A 20,123-nucleotide genomic window follows, 5' to 3' on the forward strand; every position below is an offset into this window, starting at 1 on the left:
TTAAAAAAATAATTTTTTTTTCAAATCAATTTTTTTGAAGTCTTATAATAATTTTAATGTACTAATATCAAAAATAATTTTTTTAAAATTATTATTTTAATGTATTTTAAGTAAGATGTATTTTTAAACAAAAATCACTTTAACAAATAATTTTTATTACAATCTCATACATGTTCTTAATATTTGTTTGAAAGTGTATTTTTAACCACATTTAGAAACATTTTAAAATTATATTTATCTTGAAAAAAATATTAAATTAATAGTTTTAAATATTTTATAGCAATTTTAATATATTAATGTTAAAATTAAATATAATATTTTAATATATATTTTTTTTAAAAATAACTTTTCACCTCAGTACAAAAAAGGCACAAAACTAAAGACAACCCTAACTAAACAACGCCCACCCTTCCATTCTCTCCCCCAAGCAACCGCATCTCATCTCAAATAAAGAACATTAAAAAAAGCACCCCCCGAGCTCCTAACCCACAGCTATCAGTCAGCCGCAACCCAGCGATCTCGACAGCAGCAGCGGCGTCTTTACTCTGCAGAAATGGCAGAAGCGCCTCTACTTGGTTTGCCTTTTCTCTTTGAAGTTATCGTACTTCGTTTGATGAAATTGTTGGATTAGTTTCGAATTAAAACTTTTACGAGTTTGAGGTTTAAATCTGAAGGTTCCTTGCATGTAAAATTTAAGGGTATTCTTGAGATGTGAAATTTGAAGGTTCTTTCAATTTACTGTTAAATTGATTTTGATTTGTTGGTTTTGGTGATACGAAGTGAGTTTAATTCGTTAAAATGGATGGATTTTCTCCTCTACTTGCTAAAGAACCCGTGCGCTTGTGTCTTCTAAATCAAGCGATCATTTGTTAAACGGGTACGGAGGGTATATGGGTGATATCCGTTTATAATATATATATGTATATATATATATCTATATATATACATATATATATTATAAACGGATATCACCCATATACCCTCCGTACCCGTTTATAATATATATATATATATATATCTATATATATATATATATATCTATATATATATATAGTTTTCTTTTCTATAAATCAGGTTGGGGATGTGCATCTATAAATCAGGTTCGGCTTTGGGAAAGGGTAGATGTAGGGGGGTTACATATATATATATATATATATATATATAGTTTTCTTTTCTTTTAGCCTTGACATGATACCTACGGGCCAGGTTAGGGCAGAGTTGGGGATGTGCATCTATAAATCAGGTTCGGCTTTGGGAAAGGGTAGATGTAGGGGGGTTACATATATATATATATATATATATATATATATATAGTTTTCTTTTCTTTTAGCCTTGACATGATACCTACGGGCCAGGTTAGGGCAGAGTTGGGGATGTGCATCTATAAATCAGGTTCGGCTTTGGGAAAGGGTAGATGTAGGGGGGTTACATATATATATATATATATATAGTTTTCTTTTCTTTTAGCCTTGACATGATACCTACGGGCCAGGTTAGGGCAGAGTTGGGGATGTGCATCTATAAATCAGGTTCGGCTTTGGGAAAGGGTAGATGTAGGGGGGTTACTCTACCTGTTGCCATCGACTACAAATATAATTTTTTGATTGTTAGATATTTTGTTTCTGATTATGCTTTTCGAATGTTGAATTAGCGAGCAAAGTCGAGCTTTTACATCTTAGTTTGCAATGATTTTTGAGAATTTTGATGCTTACTTTGTTTAAACATGTTTTTCAATAATAGATATTGAGGAGGAGGTTCGCTCATTGCAGCTTGACTCAGCGGATTGTGGTAGTGTTTATTGTTTAAATGAAATATTGGTTTTGCCTTTCTTCTTCTTCTTCTTCTTCTTTTAATATGTCGGATACAAATTGAATGCTTTAATTAAATCTTAGCATCAGAGATAAATGGGGAGATAAATGAAGATGCAAGGCCAGAAGAAGTTGAGAAGGTGGATGAGATGGAGAAAGGTTGGTGGTATAGTGAAATTCATGCTTGGAACTTTGTTTTTGTATTTTATTTTGTGAAACTAGTGTGTGTTAATGATTTGAAAGGCCTTACATTGTTGTTCTGGGTATAATTCTGGTTAAATTTGAAATGGGGGTTCTCAGTAATGCTTACTTTAACCTATCCGAATCCTGTAGACAGCTGACTATCAAATTGCATTTAATGGAAATTGAATCGAGGTGCTAAACAAAATTAAGGCCTTGACTAGCTGTGGAATAAATTAGATTACTCCCTTTTTTGTATTTGAACTTGTCATTGTTTAGGTGAGTGTCTCATACAGTCAAACCTTTTCACTTGTGATACTTAATGCTCTCATATTGCATATAAGGGTTGATGGATTGGTGCAGATCTAACATTCTCTGCATTTTGGTTCCAGATTTACTTTTGACAGTGGTAGATCATAGAGCACCATTGCCTGAAAATATTAATTGAATACCTTGAAACACCTGTTGACTGAATAAATGAAAGGAAAAGTAAATGCATGTACCAATTTGGTTATTGACTTCTTGGCATGTTGGTCTCTTTGTTCTTTCCTTCTCGCTAATTTTGTAGTTTGTTTTTCCAAGAATAAAGATCATTTTACTTTTGCCTTTTACTTTCGTTGAGCACCATGCTCTTATTAGATACCTTGAAAAAGCCTGTGACAAAATAAAAAGAATGAAAAGAAAATAAACTTACCCATTCTGCTGCAATGACTGAATGACATGGTGCTTTTGTTTGTTTCTTTTCTGCCAATGTGGCTTCAATTTCATGATAACTATTATATTGAAATCATATGAAATTCTATATTCTATATCTATGCATAGAGATAGAAATTTGAATTCTATTTTTTAACTCAATTTCATTCATTCAAAAAAATGTTGATGAGTCTAAATAGATATGATCATAAAGATATATTTATAGATTTGCTAATGAATGAAGACCATTCCACTTTTGCTTTTAGTCTTTCAAGAGAGATTGTAAAATGTAGTTTGTAATTTTCCACAGAACTCATCAATTATTGTTAGTTGGCCCATTGTTCTTTGTTTTTCTTCGTGTCTTCATCCCCTCCATGCATCTGCACACCAAATCGTGTGCAAATGTACACATGCCTAATACAGCTGGTGAATAGTTCATGCAAATGTGAAATGTATGCATGTCTGTATATTTTAACGAAAGAACACTAATAGCATCATACACTTTCCTTACAAAACAATTGATAGTTATGCATCTCTTGTTTCATTGTGATTAGGTGTTTGTTACTGATAATCTGATATTCTGCTAGCGGTCTCCCACTTTTCTGACTCATATATTAAGATCTGTTGATAAGTTTGATATCAAATCATCATTTACTTTGCTTTGTGTGTTTTCAGATTCAGATCATAAAGTCACTGTGAGCTCTCAGGAAGTGCAGGCTGAGTTGCCCAAAGGTATGTTGTGATTATCCTTCTATTTTTTTGGTACTCTGACATTTATGAATGCATTGAGATTTCTGACTTGTTACCATCATATCATGTTAGTTATGCTTTAGTGTTACCATTTTTTTTTGCTTACCTTTTGTTTTGTAGTGAAAGATAAAGAAGTACCTGCACCAGAAGATGTGGAAGCAGTGGTTGAGATGGAACAGTACAATAAGAAGCGACACTTAAATGTTGTTTTTATTGGCCATGTTGGTAGGTCAATTTGCTTCACAATTTTTCCAAATAAACACTGGCCTTGTGATTGCTACATTGTTTGGTCCTTTAATAATGTACCCAATAACAGTTACTACACAACTGCTTTAGGCTTTGAGAAGTTTTTGTTAGTGTAATCTAATTGGTGCATTGTTTTATGGTTGTTTGTGTCATAACTATTGTCATGCTGCAAGTAGCTGCTCCATGAGGGCTGATGGCTGTTCTAATCCTTGCCAAGTACTTCCATGTTGTATATATGCCATTTTGGTTTGGCAATGCTTTGCAGCATTTGTAGCTGGATGCAGGCTGTGATCTGGCAGGATTTATTGGGGATTGATAATCAAATCTTTTCCGTGTAGTATTTTGATCTAGGCAGGGTTAAGCACATGAACTTTAACAAATTGCTGCATCATTTGATTGATAATGTATTCTCAATCTTTTAAATTTGGAATAGTGTTTTGAATCTAGTTTGATCAGTTTTGGGCCTCTTAATGCAAATTAGCTATCTATCTTTCCATTGTTGTACTAGTTCACGTGCTGTGTCTGGCTGCAGATGCTGGCAAGTCCACCACTGGGGGCCAGATACTCTTTCTTAGTGGCCAGGTGGATGATCGCACAATCCAGAAATATGAGAAAGAAGCTAAGGACAAAAGTAGAGAAAGCTGGTAGGTCTTCCTTTTTTGTTTATAAATTGGATTTATCTCATTGGCATTTTTTATTACCCTTCTTTGCAAGAATGAGCACATTGTCCTTTCACTTTTGCTATACCTTTATAACTGATCTGCAGCATCTTATTTTGATTGTTGTTACATTGTAACTTCCATTATTTGTAGATTAGGAGGTTGGCTGTTGTTATTGCTTATGATATCTGTAATGTTGAAATTTCTTGTACTTCATTTTTGGCAGCAGGATTGGAAAAATCATTTTATTACAATTGTTTATTATGTGAATTTAGTCTACTCTTTTGTTGATACTAATGGGTAGTGATGTGAATTCAGTTTTGGCAGCAGGATTGGAAAATTCATTTTATTTGGAAAAGCTTATTACAATTGTTTATTACATGAATTTAGTTTACTCCTTTGCTGATACTAATGGGTGGTGATGTGAATTTAGTTTTAATCTAACTTAAATTTTACTCTGCAATGTGCTTCTCTGATATAGAACTTACATGATTTGTAGAAATCTCACCTCTTTAGAAATTTCAATCTGTTAGAGTTCGTGCCCATATCATGTAATTTGATGTTGAGTTCTCAGATGGATCCAACAGTAAGGGTTAATTTGCAAGTGAATCAAGGGGTGGAGTCGGTATCTACTTAAAGTCTCTTGAGATAACAAGTCACATAACATTATGAGAATTGCTTTCTCCCACAAAAGAACCTATCAAATGAGATTGCATAATTCATAAATGAAGAAAAACATTTCTTGTTCTTTTGAGATTGCAATTCCAGAACATGTTGGTGTATCCAAATTATATGTATACTTATTATCTGCATATGTTCAGGATTATTTTTTAGTGATCCAGTATTATTTCTGTGCTATCCAATGATCCCTCATAATAGCTTTTCAAACTGCTGCTGTTTTTCCCAAGTTTTGAATGGAGTGTTCCTTAAATTGTTTGTCTTGGGTGTGTGCGCTATCATTGTAATTTGCTCTGCATTTGTGGCATTTGATTCATCAAAATAATTGATTCTTCTGTAGATTTACTTGTACCTTTTGAAGACTATGGTTATTTTCCATTTGCTAGGTATATGGCTTATATTATGGACACTAATGAGGAAGAGAGGGTTAAGGTAAGTTTCTGCGACAATTGGGTTTCTGCGGGGCCAGATGATTTTTTGTTGTTGATTCTGTTTCAATTTCCATTTTGATTCATGTGCAAATCTGATTTAAATCCCACTGGTAGCCTTTACTTTTATAATGTTGATTTTAGGGCAAAACTGTTGAAGTTGGAAGAGCACACTTTGAAACAGAGACAACAAGATTCACAATTTTAGATGCACCGGTGAGAGATTACATCTTAAAAATCTTGGTTTCACTTTCTTCACTCCATTTGATTATATCTATTATTGGCATTATAAATGAGGTTGGCTTGCCGTTCTCCTCCCTTGTAATGGTGATCTGAAAAAATGTTCTCAGTGCATTATTTGGCCAGCAAGGAAATTTGGTCAAATTAAGTATTGAGGGGGATAACTAGACCAAATGAGAGATAGAATAAAAAATGACATGTTGAAATGATAAAACATTGACCTAGCATTTTAACTTCTCATGGAAGATTTTACTCCATGACCTAGTTGCAGAATGAAAGTTGGGCAGTGTGTGTTGTTTGTGATGTTACTGCCTTTTTTTGTCGTCTTTCTTCCTGCATCTCACTCATTTCCATCCCTCCCACTTTTGTATACATATTCAACTTGCCTTGCAACATGTGCCCCTCATACCGATTGAAGTGATGCAACCACTGTAAATAATAACTTCCTGACAGTATTATGCAATACTAAGCACAAATAACTTGAAAATTGTCCTTTCATATGTCGACCTTCATCACTTAATCAGTTATGCCTTCTACTCAAGCATTATAGTGGAAAAAAATGAGAAAGGCCTTTACAAGCAACTTCACTACCACCCTGTTATGTTGCAGTAATAGTGTGTGAAAATGATGTATGTTCTATGTTGTTGGCAAACTGTTCACCAATTAACAAAGGAAAAGCCTGATTGTGCCTGGATTTGATCACCAGTTTTGACCACAGTTATCAGAGCAGATGACTGAGTGGGAAAATACATTGATCGTCCTTCACTCCTTAAGAACTGGCAATAAGATCTGCAGATGATGACAGATAGTCCTGTATGCTTGTCGTGATGGCTTTTGCCTTTCTCAAGTTATTTCATATGCAAGTATTTATTGGAAATACATGAATTCTGACTGCATTTTTGTTTCACGGGCTCATATATTTAAATTGAAAGCTTGTTTGATTTGTGGATTGATGCTTGAGATCGTCAAATGTGTAAAGGGTATTTCCTAAATTGAGTTGCACCAATCAACTTGGAACGGCTAGATTCAAGCAAGAACTCTAGCATCATATGATAATGGAAAAAGAGAAGATATTAGAAGACACAATTGTTATTCAACCAAATTAAAATATGCTTAAAATGAGTGTGCATTTGGTTCCAACCAAAATTAGTACTAAATTCATGAATGTGTCAGTTGGTTTGGATTTTTTTCTTGAAACAGAATAGGCCAAAAATTGAAAACAACAGAGCTAATTATTTTTTGAATTATCCAAGTTATGGGGGGGTAAAAGATATGGAGGTTGAGAGAAGCTCAATAGGATGTAGGTGCTTCAGATCATTCTTTGGGACAAAAACCAGCTCCAAATCCTGTTTCATTAGTGGATTTGTTGATTCTTTTTCTTTAAACCATGTATCATAGTACCGTTTCTATGCCTCTGTATGTTTGTCTATTGACCTAGCTATCTATAGAAAGAGAAGGTGCAATGGTTAGAGCAGTATCTCGTTAATCTGTTATTAGCATGTGGAGAATCTTGTCCATTCAGAAACAGATTGAGCATCTTGTCTTTGATTTTTCCTTTTCCTGCTATTAGCAAAATCTTTTCCTGCACACTCTTTTGTTTGACTGCCATTACATGGAAGTCCTTTTGTAGAAATTGAAAGAGAAGTTTTCATTGGTGCTTTTGAATCTCTTGCAATGGCAACCATGTCTCCCAATTCCATTCACTTAAGCTTATTCTTGGAATTACCTCAAATGGAGTGAATCAAAATTCAACATTTTACCTGTTCTAATGGTTAACAATAGATTCTTAAATTGTTGTAATGGTTCTCGTGCAGCAACATCTTCTCTATTGAACACTTATAATTCTCAGAGGTACTAGTGTTGAGAACATCCTACAAAAAGTTTGGATGGGAAAATGGTTGGTTTTGTCAGCTTGATTGGGTTGATAGGTGAATTTATTAAAACATGAAACAGTTTGGGAAGGAATTAGAATGAATAGAGAAAGCTGAAAAAAAACACAATTTTTTTTGTTTAATTGCTTTTATAGTAACCTCTACAAAAACCAGTAGTTTTGCTATTACAAATTCCTAATGGTTGTCTGAACCATGCACTTTGTAGCTGAAAGTATGACCTGCTTTTGTTCTTCTGGGTGCTGCATATGAGAATTTTAGGATGAAAATGTTCATGCAATATAAAAGAAGCCCTTTCCTGTCTTCTAGGTTGTCTGTGCTGATTTAAAATTTAAATTTTGGTTTTCATTTTTCATTTTTGCTGTTCTTGAATCTTCAGGGTCACAAGAGCTATGTTCCAAATATGATTAGCGGAGCATCTCAGGCTGATATAGGCGTGCTAGTAAGTTTGCACCAAACTGTTTTCCACATCTATTTTCTCGATGTCCTATTGCTTTGAAAATTTTGACAGGACCCTTTCTCATGATCAGGTTATTTCTGCTCGGAAAGGAGAATTTGAAACTGGCTATGAGAGAGGTGGGCAGACCCGTGAGCATGTTCAACTTGCAAAGACCTTGGGTGTTTCGAAGCTGCTTGTTGTTGTAAATAAAATGGATGAGCCAACTGTGAACTGGTCAAAAGAAAGGTGCTTCTCCTTGTTTGACAGTGTGCGTGTGTAACGTGGAGGTGCATTTACTTTTGTGTCCTCTGTGGGCATAATCTGCTAGCATCGAAGCACCTGCAGGCTTCTTATTCTTCTTCTGGGTCTGTTCTGTGGTAGTTTCTTTCTCCTGATGTTTTGATTTGTTTTCATAATGTCTCTCAGGTATGATGAGATTGAATCAAAGATGATACCGTTTCTTAAGTCTTCTGGCTACAATGTGAAGAAAGGTATTGGAGGATCTTTTTCTATGGTCTCAAGCTGTTGAACTATTGCCTTCTCTAAATGTGTATGCTTTGTTTGAAGCTTTTCTTTTTCATCTTAGCTGTTAAAAGGTCTGAGATGTTGTGGACACCTTAGATAACTTGTTTAGTAATTAAAGAGGCCTCTCAATAATATACAATGGAGAATGAACTATGTTTGTAAAATTCTGTGCAATGCTTTGATGGAGTTTCCCTGGGTGTCTTCCCTGTCAGAGTTTTATACTCTCAACTCTCCAGTGGGATGAAATTGGATGTCATTTCTGGAGTTAGAAGAGTGCATCATTTACTTCTAATTAAGTGTTGTTTATTCATAGGGAAATTAGGTAATTGGTTTGCCATATGTATGGCCATACTTTCATCTTCTCTTGTTGGCTGGTTGATTCTCATATATTTCCCTGTAACTAAATTGGGGTGGATGCGAGTGAAATGGAATTGAAATTCTCCCTCTCCGTCTCTGCTTACTGTCTATGATGATTCCCATTGGATCATTAGTTGGTAGGAGTTATTCCATTTCCTCTCCTATCACAATTTCATCCTTCTCAATGCGATGCTTATAGCAATTGATCTATGAATTCTTCTGGATTATTTGGATCATACTGTCCAAGGTATGTGTCAATAGCGTAGGTGCTTTATATTGGTGAAATTTGCGAGCTTAAGGGTTTGTTTGGGTAAGGTTGGCTTTTTTTTTTTGAAGCTTTTGGGCTTTCACTCCAAAAACCAATAGAAAAGGTTTTGTGAACTCTTAAAAGTCGCTTTTAAAAGATTTGGAAACTGAAAGCGAAAGCGTGTAGGTTTTGAGTCTTGTTTAATATAAAACATATACGACACATGTTATCAAACACTTGTACAACTATAATCAGAGAACTACAATGGCTACAACTAACAGCCCCAACCCAAAAAGAAGTCATAACTCTACCATTGGAGCCTAAGTCTTATAGATGTTTTTAGGTATGGCTGGTTATAAAAAATTATCTCTGCTGCAGTCATTGTTACTCTTTAAATATCTTGCATGTTTGGCCTCATCTTAGCTATCTGAACATTAAGGATATTATGCTGTCGTCTCAATCTGGCTTGATTGCGTGATCATGATGTTTTTGTCTCTAATATTAGTAAATGGCTTGATTAACTTGGGAATTGCCTTTTTGTTACAGATGTCCAATTCCTACCAATATCTGGTCTAATGGGCACCAACATGAAAACAAGATTGGATAAGGCTGTATGTCCATGGTGGAATGGCCCATGCCTTTTTGAAGCTCTTGATTCTATTGAAGTTCCTCCACGAGATCCAAATGGTCCTTTGAGGTAAAGTTGCACCTTGCTTTCCCCAACCTCCTTTTTTTTTCTCCCTACCCACCATTGTATCTGCTCTCCTTGCTTGTTGATCTTTTTATCTTATATTCTTCTTGTTTTAGTATGTTATTTTTCTACATGATCAAATTGAACGTATATTGTCGGTGCCAACACTTTTTATTCCCTTGAAAGAGTTGAAATGTTATGATGAGAGAATGTTTCTTGTGAAGTTTGAGCATAGTGGCAGTGGCTACTATACTAATGATTTTTACTAGGAACATTGAATGATTCCGCTCTCTATTGTGGTGAAAGAGATGTCTAATGATTGAATTTAGCTTGTGTACTAGATTGGTGGTTGGGCTAAGTCAAATTTTTCCTAGCTATGCTCAAGCGATGAAAGTGTTTTTAAAGGAGCAAGAAATATTTAGAATCCAGGTCATTGATTGTTCAGTAAATTTGGTTAATTAATAACATAATTATAAAAAAAAGACCAACGACAATTAAAAAAAAGAACAATAAAAAAAATAAATGCTTGCCAATATTATGAAAAGATACCCTTTAAATATTCTTAAAAGTTCTTAATGATCTCATTTGATAAACAAAGCAAAAAGTGAATTAGAATGGAATAACCTTATAAAATGGAAAATAAAAAAAATCTGAAGCTCAATTATCAGCTAAAGGATGAATTGAAAAGAAAAAAAAGACGACTCAAGTTAGCATGATAAATTTGAGACCCATGTCATTGATTTGAATGGGTCCAATAAGCTCAATTAATTTAACAACATAATTGTAAAAAAAGGTGACATTAAAAAAATAACAATAAAAAAATATGACAATGACTAATCGATAAAATTGAAGGCATGCCACTATTATGAAAAGATACCTTCTAAATTTTCTTAAAAGGTCTTGATGATCTCAATTGATAATAAAGCAAAACATGAATGAGAATGAAATAATTTCACGAAGAGAATAAAATCAGAAGCTCAATTACCAAATGATGAAGGATGAATTGAAAAAAAAATCAATTTAAAAAAGAATAAAAAATTTGACTTGAGTCAGCATGCCTACGACTAGATTGTGAGGTCAAAATAACCCTGTACAAAAGAAATTGAGTAAAACAATAGAGGTTAACTCTTAAGCAAACTAAATAATGAAAGGTGAAACAGATAAAAAAAAATCGATTAAAAAAACATTGAAAAAAAACCCGAATCAACCCGGATTAACTCAACTAATCCACGACTTAGGATATGAAAACATGATTACTCCATTGAAAAGATGGAAGTGAAAATAAAAATCAATTTAAAAAAAAGAACAAAAAAATGACCGAAGTCGAATCAAGTTAATCTTTGAAATTCGTGATATGGGTCATGAGACCGGGTTACTCCATAGAAGACAAACCTGAAAAAATCACGAAGCAAAATTCCTAATCATCTAAAATTAATAAACAAAACAAATAACAATCAAAAGAATAAGGACTAAATCTAGTATAAAAATTAAATGAAATAAAATAATATGTAACAAAATTGAAAATAAATTGAATCAAGATAAGGATAAAAAATAAAAAAATAACAATTAAAAGAATAAGGACTAAATATGATAATGAGAAAATTGGAGGATGAAATTGAAAATAAATTCTAATTTCATTCATTATTTCAAATAAAAAAGTAGTAATAAAAAAACCAAGGACCAAATCTGAATGAAAAACAAATTGAAGGGTTGTTTTGAAAAATTACAAGGACAAGTGAGCAAATCGAGGGGGAGAGAGAAAAGAAGAGAAAGAAAAGACCACTGACATCAAACCAGAGGTCATCTTTCAGCATGATTATATCCAAAAAAACCAAAGTGAAAATACAAAAACCCCCGTGGATGCTAAATTTTTTTGAGAAGACTATTCTAACCCAATCATTTTAGTAATGATCAATGAGTGATGTGGAAAAGACAATTTTACCTCAGTAGAAAGTCCATTGGCTTTTGTTAAGAAGGGAGAAAACATAAAAACACTGTTTCAATTCATAATGTTCTGTTTCTTGGTCTATCATGGATTCCTGAGCTCTTTCATATTTTTGGATAGATTGGATTGAAGATATCATATAATTTTTAAATTTGCAGGATGCCTATTATTGACAAATTCAAGGACATGGGAACTGTTGTTATGGGCAAAGTAGAGTCTGGTAGTGTGATGGAAGGTGATACCTTGTTGGTCATGCCAAACAAGGTCTATACTCTGATCTGTCTTTATCTCCTTGCTCTCTATTTCTTGTTTATGCTGTGTGATATATCACTTTGTGTACACATCCGCAGACTCAGGTGAAAGTTCTTGCTGTGTTTTGCGATGAAAATAAGGTAAGACGTGCAGGACCAGGAGAAAATGTGAGGGTTAGATTATCTGGAATTGATGATGAGGATATATTGTCGGGTTTTGTTCTTTCAAGTGTTGGTAAGTTTCTTAAGTTTGCTCTTAGAAGTTGCAAATAAAGGTTTATTAGTCTTTGATGTTCTGAAAAGAGCTATATTTTATCTTCAACAAGTTGATATTCAAGTATGTGGTTGTGTGAGCATTGTTATATTTTTCTGACTCCATTCTTGTTGATCAGACTTTTTATTGTTACTTCTTTATGCAGCAAGGCCAATCTTTTCAGTTACAGAGTTTGATGCCCAGTTGCAAATCCTTGAGTTACTGGATAACGTATGCCTACAAGTGTTAATTTTTTTTTTTCACTCATTCCCTTTATTTTCTAGTCTCGTCAATAGCTTGTTATGCCTATGATTTTTATAGATCTGCCTTGATGTATACTGTAGCATCTAAACCAGAACTTTGTTGTTGATATTGTAGGCAATTTTTACAGCTGGCTATAAGGCTGTCTTGCACATACATTCTGTTGTTGAGGAGTGTGAGATTGTTCAGCTGCTGCAGCAAATTGATCCAAAGACTAGGAAACCTATGAAAAAGAAAGTCCTCTTTGTGAAGAATGGCGCAATTGTTCTCTGCCGTATTCAGGTATTAGGAAATGGCTTACGTACCATTTTTCTCTAGAAATTTGTGTCTATTTATGAGCTCTCGAATGTTTATTGTGCATGCTGGTACATTTAAACATAGTTTACTTGTTTGTAAATTTCAAATTGAGTCAAAATTAATGCCAGAAAACCTTATTGATATTTATTTAGATCTTCCCTTGCTATTATGCCTGTTAGGTAAACAATTTGATATGCGTTGAGAAATTCTCAGATTTTCCACAACTCGGCAGGTTTACTCTTCGTACTGAGGGTAAGTTTCCGAACTCAAGATTTAACTGATGCCTAATTTGTTAATTTGTTGAGATCACATCTCAAGTGTCATTGTGTTTTTCAGGGAAAACAGTTGCAGTGGGAAAAGTCACAGAACTTCCGTCTGGTTCTAATTTTTGAACAATTTTGCATTAAAGGTGAGTGTGTTGCTTTCTAAATCCTTGCATTTTTCCTTATCCATATTAAACTGCAATTTAACTTTGCACTTACTGGACACTGTCTTGTATTGGAACAATAAAAGTTTTGTTTTGGTATTTTGGTTTAAGACGCGATATTTGCCTATGTTATACATGAATAATTTTTATGTTTCTTGTTCTGATTTGGTTGCCTTACATTTCTTTGGCATGTCTGCTGCATTTATTAACTGGTCTTATTGTGTACCTATCTCTGAATATTTATTTTGGTTTCAAAATATAACATACATCTATGGTTTTTTTCTTCTCCATAGAGGTGATTTTTATTGAATTGTTCTCAAAGCAGCTTGTATAAGATCATGTCTTGATCTAACCGTGATGTTATTATTTATCTGATGCTACTCATCTGATGCCCACTCCTGGTTCCCTCCAAGGAAAATACTGCTTGCTTGTGTTTCAGGTCATGAAATTGATTGATACCAATAATTAGGCTGTTGTATACATCTCCTTGACGCAACTTGAATTATTTTGACAGGCAATCAGAGTCAAATGGACCACTTTTTGTGTGTTTTGGCAGCCCACCTATAAATCATTACATGTGTCGATTCACATATATGGGGGAAGGCGCTTCTTATGCAGTTTTTGGAGGTTGGGTAATGGGCACTGGTTCTTGTTCTTTATCCCCTGTTCAGAGTAGTGATGTTTTAGATGTTTTTATCTTAGAATGTACCTGATTCACCAATTGCATGATTATTGATCAATGTCATAAGTTTGTCAGGCATGGGATTTTTCTTGATTCCCATATAGCGTGATATGCTGCTATTAAGTTAATCAAATGTTTTCAATATGGGTGCCATATTTGTGACATTATCCCCTCGGTTGGATTATCTATGACTCCTGTTTTGATGCCACCTAGTTATGTATACTTGTTTCCATAACTAGTATATACACATTGCATAGTTTAATGGTGTATTGCGTTTTTTTCTTCTTCTTTTTTTCCTCCCAGTGGAACTTGTTTATTTCGGGGAGAGTAAATGTCAACCTTTGCCAATAGCTTTTATAGCTCATTGACAATTATTGACGCCGGGAAATTTCTTTAATATTCTTGGTATAATAATGTTTATTGCATTATTTTATTAATAGTTAAAGTTTTTAGGTTTTAAAGGGTTTAATATGTAGTTTAGTAAATCAACAATTTGCATCGAGATGAAGTTCTTTTAAAAGAAAATTCTAAAGGCCTGAGTTAAAATTTCATGATTATTGGTAATTGAAAAGACCTTGAAATAAGGGATGAAAGGTAATGTTTAGGATTGTATATATTGACTTTGTTGTATTCATTTTTTTTTTCTATTTATATCAAGAATTTTAATTTAATTAGTGTTTTAGTATATAACCATCTTAATACTAGAGGGATTTCATTAGTTAAGTTTTAATTATGAATTTGTTTTCTGTAAGCATTCTAGGTCTATATAAATAGAGAAGCCTAGTTTATTTTTGAAAGATATAAATTATTATTCAGATTTTTTTATTAAATAGCGGAGATTTTTTCTAAATTATTGTAGAGTTTAGAGCTGAGAACAGACGAAGATGGCGAGCTTGGGAGTAGAGAATGGATTGCTTGGAGCATACTTAGAAACATATAATGGATTGTTTGGATTTTTGTAGAGCATAGAGGAGAGAAATGTGCTTGAAGACTTGTCTTGTGGTTGACTTTATTTTAGATCTGGTCAAAACACTTATCCATGCGAGAGTGAGATTGGTGAAAGAAAAATATCAAATTTATTCGAAGATAATGCTATGAAAAAGGGTGCTGAACAATTTCAGTATTTTGATAAAAACAAGCTTCTTTACACGCGCGCACTGGCCGGTTTTAGAAAAGTTATAGACTGTCAGCCCTGATAATATGTGCAGAAATTTTGAAGTGAACCACCCAATTGATTGTAATCCCTACTTGGCTGTTTTCGTCGCTCTGTAATGGATTGTCACTAGGATGACGTGTCAAAACCATGTGTTGGCCTGGAGAAGTATTGATTTAGCCCTTCTCTATTTCTAATCTGGTCATAGCTAGAATATAACTGCATTTTGATCTCATGCTTTCAGTTATATTTTTTTAAAAAAATATATATAAAAAGGAAAGGAAAGGGTGTAAATAAAATGTAGAAAAAAGAAAAGGGTGTAAATACAGTATTCAACTCCTTTCTTCCACATCAAACCTTAGCCTCCATGTCTTCCACCTTCTCTGCCAAAGTTAGCCACTGGCCTCCCCACCAATCGATCCAACGGCCGTCTTTCTTTCTAGCCTCCATCACGGTGAATCAACAACCCATTTCCAAATTGAGCTAACAGTCCCTTCACGGCTTCACCAACACCCTACACCGACCAGACCAGCATCATTGACCCAAACCACAATGAAGCTGACGACCCAAAGTGAGATGCCAACCAAAACTTCCTATGCTTGAAACTTTCATTTCGGGTGGTTGCCAGTGACACCGCTAGCATGTGAGTGATGAGGGGAAAGATAACCACCTTATCCAACCAACCACGTGCCGTCCCGTGTAACACAAGCGTGTGAGCTACACGCGCTGACACCGCCACATCCAGCCTCTCCAAAGGTTGATTTCTAAACCCTAGATGAATTTTTGAACAATACTTGGCATGTTACTGGATATTGTGATGAAATATTGATTTCAAAACCCTCTCTAAAGGTTTATTTTCCATGTTCATGTGAAGGTGTTTTTTTTTTTTTTTTTTTCGGGATACGTTTCAGAGGAACAACAATATATGCAATTAACTAGCAATCTTTAACGCTAATATACAAGACAGAACGGTAGAAATCTCACCTTTTCAAGTGAAGATTGAATCAGTTGAATATCTGGTTCTAATTTCCAAACAAGTTACGGGCATTATAGTGTTTTTTCTTGTCCGTCTTCAGGAAAAAGTGGGAATTAAGGATCGAACTCTCAATTATTCAGAGGAGATCAGGGGCCAGACCGCATAATCTGATAACATTTCTTCTGTATATTTCTATCCAAACCTGAAAAGATGTTTAAGAAATGATTAAGGGAAAAACTCCAAGAACTACGTCCATGTTCATTGAACAGAAAGTATATAAGGTGGTTAATTGGAACTAGATAAACTGAATTGTAGTTTTGGTTCAAGCTAAGCCCATGAATGATGCAACAATTACATACCTTTTGCATTGGGAACCTGGAGCAATTTACGCAAGGCATTCCTTGCACAAGCATAAATTCCTGCTCCAAAGGTTCATTTTCTATAAACCTTTGCAATAAAATTTGTAATTGCTGAAACAGCTCAGCACTGTGGTTGCAACATGCAGGGTTTTCGGGTTGGCAAGAGATTTTCTGAATCAGTTAAGTGTATTGGCAGTGGAGGTTGAGCAAAGTTGAGCAACATATGCAGTTTCAATATCTTGATATGGGTCATTCTGTACCTGCTGCAGATGCTCTGTTTCATCTTCAGGTTCTTCTAGCTTTTCAGAGAAAGGCAGCGGAAGGGTGATGCCAGCTTCTTGGATGCAGGCCTTGGAGAAGGAGTTGTGGGGGGCATAGCAGCCTGCGATACAATAGAACATTTATTTCTGATGAAAACTGGAAAATTGTTTCGCTATACAGGAATAACTCTTAAGTATCAGAAACTATTTTAGAAGGCTGGAAACAAGAGCAGCACTGAAAAAGGAAAACAAAAGCAAGCAGAGACAGCAAAATCCTGTAGTTAGGAGTTTATCGGATAACATACTTTCAAAACCTTAACAAGAAAAAAAAATAAAAAAATGAAATGCACGAGAAAAGACTTGAGCAGCAATGGTATGGTAGTGTTACATATAGGCAAACTCTAAATACAATTGGAACACAACAGCACTAAGAAATCCAAAAATAAATGTGGCAATTCTAGTAATCTCAGTAATGTTTCAGGTAGGCTAATTCTGAATCAGACGACCCAAACATATGTCAAAGAATTTGACACTCACATGGACAGATAAACTAAACAAGCATGGCTGCCTGAGGGAAAAAACACAGAATAATTTTGTCCCAAGTCTCCAAGGGAATGCAGCAAACTAGATTTCATACCACCAAAGCATGCTAATTAAAATCAATTGCAATAAAAAAAAAACACAAATCAATCAGAAAGAACTGGATCATAGCGTAGTGACATTTACCAGATTCATTAAGCTACTGCACACTCATCCAATCAAATAACATCCGCTCAGAATACTGGTTATACAGAGCATCAAACCCACCCCGCCATTGCCTTCCTCCATTCATTTGAGTTCGTCTCACCTTCCGCCTCCTCATCTTCCTCCTCTTCAGCACATGACTCTTTTTCAGGAATCAGCACATAAAATTGTTCCTTCTCAGTTCTTTCAACCTCCTCCTTACCTCATTGGTTATAAAATCATAGTCATTGTCATATAGTTTGCATGCAAACAGAGACAAAATGGTTGATTCACTATATGTGATTTTGAATTATTTAAATGCTTGTCCATTATAGAAAGCAACCCTTAACTTGATTTTGAGAGTTTCATGTCTCCATGCAGCATCACCACCTTCAACATTATAATTTCTTGACTCTTCTGGCTGTGGCTACATGCTTATCTTCTAAATCCTTTTCTGGGTCTGGTTTGTGGGTTTTCCTGAGCCATTTCACTTTAAAGAAATTCATCCTTCACTAACCACTAATCTCTTCTTTATTCATATCAAAGAACCATCTCAACCCAATAGCTTAAGCTATTAGGTGAGGTCTCAAGATATGATTTATATTATTCTCTAATACACTCTCTCAAGTGAAAGCTATTTGGGCTTGAAACTTGCACATGTCCACATTTTCTTGTGCTTGATTTTTTTATTAAATAAATGAGGATGAAGATTCGAACTCGTGACCGTTTGGTCATCAAGGCTCTGATACCATGTCAAAGAACCATCTCAACCCAATAGCTTAAGTTATTAGGTGAGGTCCCAAGATATGATTTATATTATTCTCTAATACTTCAAAATTACATATAAAAAAGAAAGAAGCTTGGAATAGATAAAACTGTTATGATTCCAGGACCCTTTTTTTTATTTGTTTCTTCTATTATCTCAAATATTAGAAGGTACCAAAGTTAGATCCTCAGGTAAAAATGGTCCAGGTAGAATCTGATATAAGAGATTACCTAAAGATCTCAACGAACTTTCTAGAATCTAAACTGCTTACTTCAAAAACTAGCGATCAAATAAACTAGGGACCCAATAGACTCTAATAGCCGAATCAGCTCCAAACTCCGTGTCCCTCAACCAAAATAACCACTTTGAAGAAAAGTAACAATAACCTGGAAATTGTTATAACCGAAGGCAACAAAAATACATTTTTTTTACTCCAACAACCTTCTAGCAATAAACCCATGTTCGCTTGACATATAACAAAGTTGAAAGCATTCAAGTTTGGATCCTTATGAAGCTTAAAATAGTACATTTAGTAAGCCATAAAAACAAATTAGCATTAACTGGGAGAGAAAAACCCAAAGCCCTCTTCAAAATTAGTGTTTTAAGAAGTATGTCACACGCTATAACTGATGGCACTTTAAAAGACGAAGATAAGGGGCAAACAAGAACAGGAACATTGGGGATTTAAATTAAATATCAAAGCGGGAAGGCATCCACCAAATAAACGCATCGTTTTAGTTATTTTGCAATATTATTAGGAGACATGTGTAATAAGGAATATTACCCTTAAGTTCGGAACAACTAAATTGTGTGTATATATAATTGGTTGCAACAGAATAGAAACCACAGATGAAAAATTGTAATGCAAGAAACGTATGAAGAGAGATTCAGGTGAATCATTTCTTGTTTCTATATAGTTCATTTCTTTTCATCTATCTTTTTCATCTATCCACTAATATCTGAATTGCAACCTTCATCAATTAACCACACTAGACTAAGATTAATAACAGGGGAAGCTATTCCATTCTACCCATAACAATTGGTATCAGAGCCAACCTTCCTTGGCTGAGGCTATGGCGCCAGACACTTGAACCGCAGAGATAAAAAGGATTGAGAAGTCCGCTGAACTAACTAAAAGAGAAACCAACCATAAGTATGAATTACTTGTTACTCTTGTGAAAGAACAAGGCCAGAAGCTGGACACCACCACAGACTATCATGGAACTTAGATCGAAGACATAAAGAATTTGCTCAGTGGTCTGACACAACAGCTGGAGTTTGTCATGCAAAGGATTCCATTTGCTACAGGGGAATCTAGTCAAGACAGGGATAAGTAGACGACTCATCAGAATGAATCTACAGGCAGACCTAGTTATTCAAATGAGGGAAGACCAGCTGCTTATAAGGTACACAGGCCAAAACACCTTTTTCCAGTATTCGGGGGGATGATGTGCATAGATGGTTGTATAAATGCAATCAGGACTTTGAGATTGAGGATATTGAGGACTCTGAAAAACTGAAACTTGCTTCTTATTATTTAGATGGCATAGCTCTATACTGGCACCAAAATTTTATGAAAAACTTAAATAACCGGAGAGTAAGTTAGGATGAGTATGTAGAAGCTTTGTATTATAAATTTGACAGGCAGAAGGATCCTATGGAAGACCTGATTGATCTGAAACAAGTAAGGACACTGGAAAACTATATCCATGATTTTGACATATTATGGAATAAAGCAGGCATAGGGGAGAAACAAGCTTTAGTTAAATTCTTAGAGGGTCTAAAATTGGAGATTAAAAACACTGTCAAAATGTTCGAACCCAAAGACTTGGGGCAAGCTTACAACCTTGCTGGACTGCATGTAAACACCTTAGCTCACAGATAAAATGCAGGATTTACTCCAAAACACCCAGCCTTCACTACTAGTCACAGCCTGCCAC

General features: G+C 34.7%; 1 protein-coding gene and 1 pseudogene across 4 annotated transcripts; one reads left to right on the top strand and one right to left on the bottom strand.

The window, feature by feature from the left end:
• The first annotated feature begins 384 nt into the window (after positions 1 to 384).
• On the top strand, positions 385 to 15,093 carry LOC133668424 (uncharacterized). Of its 4 annotated transcripts, none has more exons than XR_009833709.1 (20): positions 385 to 575; positions 1,741 to 1,788; positions 1,893 to 1,967; positions 3,357 to 3,413; positions 3,552 to 3,656; positions 4,210 to 4,321; positions 5,401 to 5,446; positions 5,587 to 5,658; positions 7,951 to 8,013; positions 8,102 to 8,256; positions 8,437 to 8,501; positions 9,686 to 9,836; positions 11,934 to 12,039; positions 12,126 to 12,261; positions 12,446 to 12,510; positions 12,658 to 12,822; positions 13,017 to 13,089; positions 13,174 to 13,246; positions 13,779 to 13,896; positions 14,806 to 15,093. XR_009833709.1 is itself a non-coding variant. In XM_062088264.1 (19 exons), exons 1-18 carry the CDS (start codon positions 554 to 556, stop codon positions 13,227 to 13,229), a joined length of 1,572 nt encoding a protein of 523 aa, XP_061944248.1. In that variant the 5' UTR covers positions 385 to 553; the 3' UTR covers positions 13,230 to 13,246; positions 13,779 to 14,154. The 4 variants fall into 4 exon arrangements, 2 of the variants coding, with proteins under 2 accessions (XP_061944248.1, XP_061944249.1); XR_009833708.1 differs by having other exon boundaries at positions 13,779 to 13,891; XM_062088264.1 differs by lacking the exon at positions 14,806 to 15,093 and having other exon boundaries at positions 13,779 to 14,154.
• Positions 15,094 to 16,221: 1,128 nt separating this feature from the next.
• LOC133668685 (uncharacterized) lies at positions 16,222 to 17,923 on the bottom strand (annotated as a pseudogene).
• Between the last annotated feature and the right edge of the window lie 2,200 nt (positions 17,924 to 20,123).

This window comes from Populus nigra, chromosome 11, assembly GCF_951802175.1.
Source record: "Populus nigra chromosome 11, ddPopNigr1.1, whole genome shotgun sequence".
Classification (NCBI taxonomy): Eukaryota; Viridiplantae; Streptophyta; class Magnoliopsida; order Malpighiales; family Salicaceae; genus Populus; species Populus nigra.